Here is a 5,702-nt window from a genome sequence, read left to right on the forward strand (position 1 = left end):
CAGCGGGATCTGTGGGCGAACAGACAAAAGACCTCAGTACGGCGCGCTCGTGGTACGAGTGCAAGACTGATATATTATGTACCTGTGGGCGAACAGACAAAGACTGCGAGCCGAGTACATGAGTAAAGAGTCCGAACGGGAACGGGGCGTAAGTAAGACTCACCCTCAGTACGGCGCGCTCGTGGTACGAGTGCAAGACTGAGGGGGTCGAAACGAGAGGCGGCCGGTATATGTGAGCGCCGCGCGAGCGACGAGCGGGAACACGAGGCGGGAGATGGAAAGGCGCGGAACGCGAGCATGTACCGTAAATGGAAACGATGAATCGATGGCGAACGATATACGGAAGTGGCGCAGGGGTAAGAGAAAGGCGAGAATGCGCAGTCGCGCGGTAGGTAGCAAGTAGCGTATCATAGGAAAGAATGTAGGTATAGCCGGTGTGCGATAAGGTGAGCGTGAGGCACGACGAGTGCGCACGTCGCGCACAACGGTGCGCGGGCGCGGCGCACGGCGCGGTCGTCGGGAGCTTGCGTGTCCGCTGCGCTCGGATTGCTTGCTCCAACACTCCCCCTCAATCCTAGAGCAGGCCAAGGGTGGACGCAAAGTGCTTGACCTTCGGCGAGGGGAGCGCTTTCGTAAGGACGTCGGCGACCATGTCGTTCGTCGGGCAATAGACAAGCTTGATCTTCTTGTCTTCGACGACCCAGCGGATGAAGTGATAGCGGATGTCGATGTGTTTAGTGCGGGCGTGATACTGGTGGTCGCGGGTGAGGGCGATGGCGGACTGGTTGTCGCTGTTGAGCGGGATGGCCTCGGTGAACGGCGCGAAGACCTGTCCGATGAGCGAGCGGAGCCAGAGAGCTTCCTTTGTCGCGTGCGTGATCGCGACGTACTCGGACTCGGTGGTGGACAAGGAGATGATCTCCTGCTTCTTCGACGCCCATGCGACGGCTCCGCCGTCGATGAGGAACGCGTAGCCAGAGACGGCCTTGCGATCATCGTGCATGGAGCCATCGGCGTCCGTGAAACCCACGAGGTCGAGCTCCTTCGCGCCATACGTCAGGCGGAGGGCTTTGGTCCCTGCGAGGTAGCGGAACACACGCTTGCACGCCTCCCAGTGCGCGCGTCCCGGGTTCTCCGAGAAGCGCGACAGAACGGAGACGGCGTACGTGATATCCGGACGCGTGCCCAGAGATGCGTACATGAGTGAGCCAACCGCTTCGCGGTACGGGACATTCCGCATCTCTGCCACCTCGGCCGTTGTCTTAGGCGACTGCTCGGTCGTCAGCTGTACGTGCGGGTCCATCGGCGTCGTAAGTGACTTCGCGTCTTCGAGGCCAAAGCGACGAATGATCGCTTCGATGTACGCTGTTTGAGACAGGGAGAGGGTGCGGGTAGGCCGGTCGCGAATCACCGCAAAACCTAAGATCCAGTGGATCTCACCCTCATCCGAGATCTCGAACGCCTCACGCAGCTTAGACTTAACCAAAACAATGAGCTTCGTTGATGAAGCAACAATTGTCAGGTCGTCAACATGCACCACAATGACAATGAGATCGCTCCCCGCAACGCGGAAGAAAACGGCCTGATCGACATCGCATGGATGCATGTCGAGCAGCTCCTCAAGCACTTGGCGCAGCTTCTTGTGCCAATGTCTCGCGCTCTGGCGCAGTCCGTACAGGGGACGAAGCAGGCGCAACGCCAGAGCAGGATCATCGGTCAGCTGGACGCCCGGCGGGACAGACATATAAATGACCTCGTGTTCATCGAACTCACCATTCAGGTACGCTGACTTCACGTCGACTTGATGGACTTCAAAGTCGTGACGTGCGGCAAAAGCGAGCGCGATGCGAATGGAAGCAGTCTTTGCGACAGGTGCGTAGGTGTCGAAGAAGTCGATACCTGGGATTTGCGAGAAACCGCGCGCAACGAGGCGTGCGCGGTAGCGATAGACGTTGCCGTTTGCGTCCTTCTTGGCGTGGAAAACCCATCTGCAACTAACCACGTTAGTGCCTTGCGGGGGTTGCTCGAGTCGCCAGGTGCGATGCTTCTGAAGCGCGTCCATCTCCTCCTTCATCGCCTCCTCCCAGCGCGGCCACTCCGGGCGGCGCTTCGCCTCTGCGAGCGAGGCAGGGTCGAGTCCCTCCTCCTGCGCCTGAGCTGCGGCCATCGCCACTCCGTCCACCTCCTCCAGCAGGTCCTCCACTGCGTCTTCTTCATCCCTTGCGTCCTGGACGCGTACGCCACGCGGCAGCTCCTGGTCAGCCCCGCGGCCTTCCAAGATGTCGCGCACAATGCGCGATGGCATGCGAGCACGTGTGGGGCGTGCGGCAGGGTCCGACGCTGGCGCTGGGGGCAGGTTTGCGATGGGCGTGGTCGGCTTCGCAGCAGGCTCGTCCTTCGCTTCAGGCGGCTCGGGTTCGGACGTTGCGGACTTGTCATCGTCCGCTTCATCCTCCCCCTCAAGCTCCGCAGCGTCGTCATCAGCGAACGGTGCCGGGAGGTTCGGCGCGGCGAAACGCACATTGCGCTCGACAGTGACGGAACGCCGCTCGGGCCAGTATACCCGATGTCCTTTGCTCTGCCCATCAAAGCCAACCCAGCGTGCAGCGACTGCTCGATCACCGACCTTGCCGGCAGCAGTGCTGTGGACCCAGACTTGTGCGCCCCAGACAGGAACACCCGAGAGGTTCGGCGGACTGCCAGTGACAGCCTCGTACGGTGTGCGGCCCCCAAGAGCCTTAGTTGACGTGCGGTTCTTGAGCCAGACAGCATGCAAGAGAGCCTCGCCCCAGAGGAAACGTGGGAGCCCAGATGAGATCAAAAGAGCGCGGACCTTGTTCATGAGCGTGAGGTTGAGCCGTTCCGAGACGCCAGCGTGCTCGTGCGTGTCATGCACGGACAGCTTGAGTTCAACGCCGTGCGCGTCGAGGTGCGCTATGAACACGTCGCTGAGGTACTCGCCGCCGCGGTCAATGTTCAGGTGCTTGATGCGAACGTCCTCGTGGCGCTCGAGCCACGCCTCATATGCCTGGTAGTTGACGAAGGTTTCGCTCTTCGTGCGCATGAGGTAGACAGTGGTGAAACGCGTCGCGTCGTCTGTGAAACTGACGTAGTACTTGCGGCCGCCCAGAGTCGCAATACGAGCAGGACCCCAGGTGTCTGAGTGAACCTCGTCGCCTAGATGCTCCGCACGATCGCCCTCGCGTACGGAAGGGACAGGCTGGCGTGTGCTCTTCGCGCGAATGCACGCCTCGCAGGTATGGGGCTCCTTCGAGGGTGCGAGCTTGATGCCGGTGATGAAGCCACGCGAAATGAGCTCCTTGATCGCACGGATGGGAACATGTGCGAAGCGGCGGTGGGCCTCCATCTCGGTGATCTCCTCGACGGTGGTTGCAGCCGCTGTTGGTTCCGAGTCGTCGCGCTCACGTCGCACGACGTAGAGGCCGCCCTTCTTGGGGATGGTGCCGACAGTGTTGCCCTCTGTGTCGATGATGACGCACTTGCCGCCGGCAAAGGTGGTCGCGTAGCCAGCGTCGTCGATGCGGCCTACGGAGATGAGGTTGTAGCCAACGTCTGGTGCATAGAGAACATTGGTGAGACGGATGCGGGTGTCAGGCGCAGAGCCGTTCGGAACAGGGAGGACCATCTCCCCGACACCCTCTGCGCGGAACGTCTGTTGGTTCGCGGCATTGAGTGTCATGCGCGTCTCTGAGAGCGAGACGAAGTCCTGGCGGTGCGGGGACATATGGTGACTAGCCCCCGAGTCATAGAGGTCGATTGGCTGAGAAGAGGTCGCGGCGGCAGCGAAGTCAGAGGGTAGGACAGGTGCGGCATAGACCAGGTCCTCGGGAGAGACGGCGTCGAACTCTCCTGCTCTGGGCAGCTCTTCGAGCCAGACGGACACGCCGGCAAGGCGCGTCTGCATTGGTAGAGGCTCTGGGGTGGGCGTCGTCGCTTCGTCGGCGTAGGACGGGCGAGCGTAGCACTCAGATGGGGCAATTGAGTCCACCGAGGCTGTGACAGACTGTAGCTCGGGCATAGAGTCGCAGTCAGAGGCGGCAGGCGTGGCAAGCTCGGGCATAGAGCTGGGAACGTCGGAGGCAGTGTCCGACCAGGCGTCGCGCATGGGAGGCAGCGGTTCGTTCGCAAAAACGGCCCATGCGCCGTCGACATCGTCGACATGCGGCGTCCACGCAGCAGCAACAGCACCCGTACCACCCGCAGCGGGGGCGTTCGGTTTGTTGCCACCGTCCTTGCCCTTCTTGTCGTCCTTCGAGCTCGGACAGGCTGCTTGCCTGTGACCCTTTCCTCCACACGTCCAGCAAACCCCAACAGGCCTGCGTGGACCGACACGTCCCTTCGACTTTGGCTTCTCACTCGAGAGTGCAGCGGCAGCGACGCCGGCGTCCTTCCCCTTCCCCTTCGTCTTCTTGTCCAGCTGCCTCCTATCCCACTCCTCGAGCGCCAGCTCCATAAGGAGGTCGGGGGCGATGATAGGCTTGTCAGCGTCAGCGGCGGTTCCGGTATCCGCAGCTGTGCCGGCAGTGGTTGGGTGTAGACGTTGAGAGAGCTTCGCCGTCGCGGAGAGCTGCGAGACGAACGAAGAGAGCTCGGAAGGGAGGAAAGTGACGAGCATTGAGGCGTACTCGCCGTCGCTGATGTTGATGCCGACGTTGAGGAGTTCATCGTAGGCGGCGCGAACACGGTCGAACTCGAGATGGAGATCCGCACCGTGAGCGCAGCGCATGCCCATGAACTCAGCGCGGAGGGTCGTGCGATAGAGGAGCGACTTCTTCGTGAACTCGTCGCTGATAGCGGCCCACATGAGTGCGACCGTCTCGCGATCCTCGTACTTCGAGAAGATCGCTTCGGGAGTCTTCAGCGAGAGCAGGTAGAGGGCGGTGTTCTCGGCTTTCGTCCAGGCCTTGAGCTCCTTCTCCTCGTCGGCGGTCGGTGCATCAGCGACGGCAGGAGACGGGCGCGTGGCTGAGCCATCGAAGTGGTCCCAGACCTCCTTCTGGCGCACAGCGATGGTGAATCGGCGCTTGAAGGAGACCCAGTTCTTTCCACGCACTTCGAGCTTGTCGAGGGCGGAGACGAAGTCGGCGAGGGATGGAGTAGATGACATAGCGAGCAGATGGACGAGATGGGAAGCAGGTAGAGCGTGGGATAAGAAGCGGGTGTGCGTGTGCGTGTGAGTCTTGCAGGTAAGGCCTTCACGCAGGGCTCATAACCTGGCGGAGCGTGCAGCGGGATCTGTGGGCGAACAGACAAAGACCTCAGTACGGCGCGCTCGTGGTACGAGTGCAAGACTGATATATTATGTACCTGTGGGCGAACAGACAAAGACTGCGAGCCGAGTACATGAGTAAAGAGTCCGAACGGGAACGGGGCGTAAGTAAGACTCACCCTCAGTACGGCGCGCTCGTGGTACGAGTGCAAGACTGAGGGGGTCGAAACGAGAGGCGGCCGGTATATGTGAGCGCCGCGCGAGCGACGAGCGGGAACACGAGGCGGGAGATGGAAAGGCGCGGAACGCGAGCATGTACCGTAAATGGAAACGATGAATCGATGGCGAACGATATACGGAAGTGGCGCAGGGGTAAGAGAAAGGCGAGAATGCGCAGTCGCGCGGTAGGTAGCAAGTAGCGTATCATAGGAAAGAATGTAGGTATAGCCGGTGTGCGATAAGGTGAGCGTGA

The 5,702-nt window shown here is 61.1% G+C and overlaps 3 protein-coding genes across 3 annotated transcripts; all 3 read right to left on the bottom strand.

Moving 5' to 3' along the window:
* Window positions 1-3,091: 3,091 nt before the first annotated feature.
* TRAVEDRAFT_91226 (uncharacterized protein) lies at window positions 3,092-3,559 on the bottom strand (the record flags this gene model as incomplete). Its single annotated transcript, XM_008042231.1, has 1 exon — window positions 3,092-3,559. A coding segment is annotated over one exon (468 nt), but the record flags the coding sequence as incomplete, so codon positions are not given.
* A 36-nt stretch (window positions 3,560-3,595) lies between these two features.
* Window positions 3,596-3,778, bottom strand: TRAVEDRAFT_79659 (uncharacterized protein; the record flags this gene model as incomplete). Its single annotated transcript, XM_008042232.1, has 1 exon — window positions 3,596-3,778. A coding segment is annotated over one exon (183 nt), but the record flags the coding sequence as incomplete, so codon positions are not given.
* Window positions 3,779-4,765: 987 nt separating this feature from the next.
* TRAVEDRAFT_127257 (uncharacterized protein) lies at window positions 4,766-5,128 on the bottom strand (the record flags this gene model as incomplete). The annotated part of the gene is made up of 1 exon (XM_008042233.1): window positions 4,766-5,128. A coding segment is annotated over one exon (363 nt), but the record flags the coding sequence as incomplete, so codon positions are not given.
* Window positions 5,129-5,702: the final 574 nt, after the last annotated feature.

Source organism: Trametes versicolor (genome assembly GCF_000271585.1).
Source record: "Trametes versicolor FP-101664 SS1 unplaced genomic scaffold TRAVEscaffold_8, whole genome shotgun sequence".
NCBI classification, from domain to species: domain Eukaryota; kingdom Fungi; phylum Basidiomycota; class Agaricomycetes; order Polyporales; family Polyporaceae; genus Trametes; species Trametes versicolor.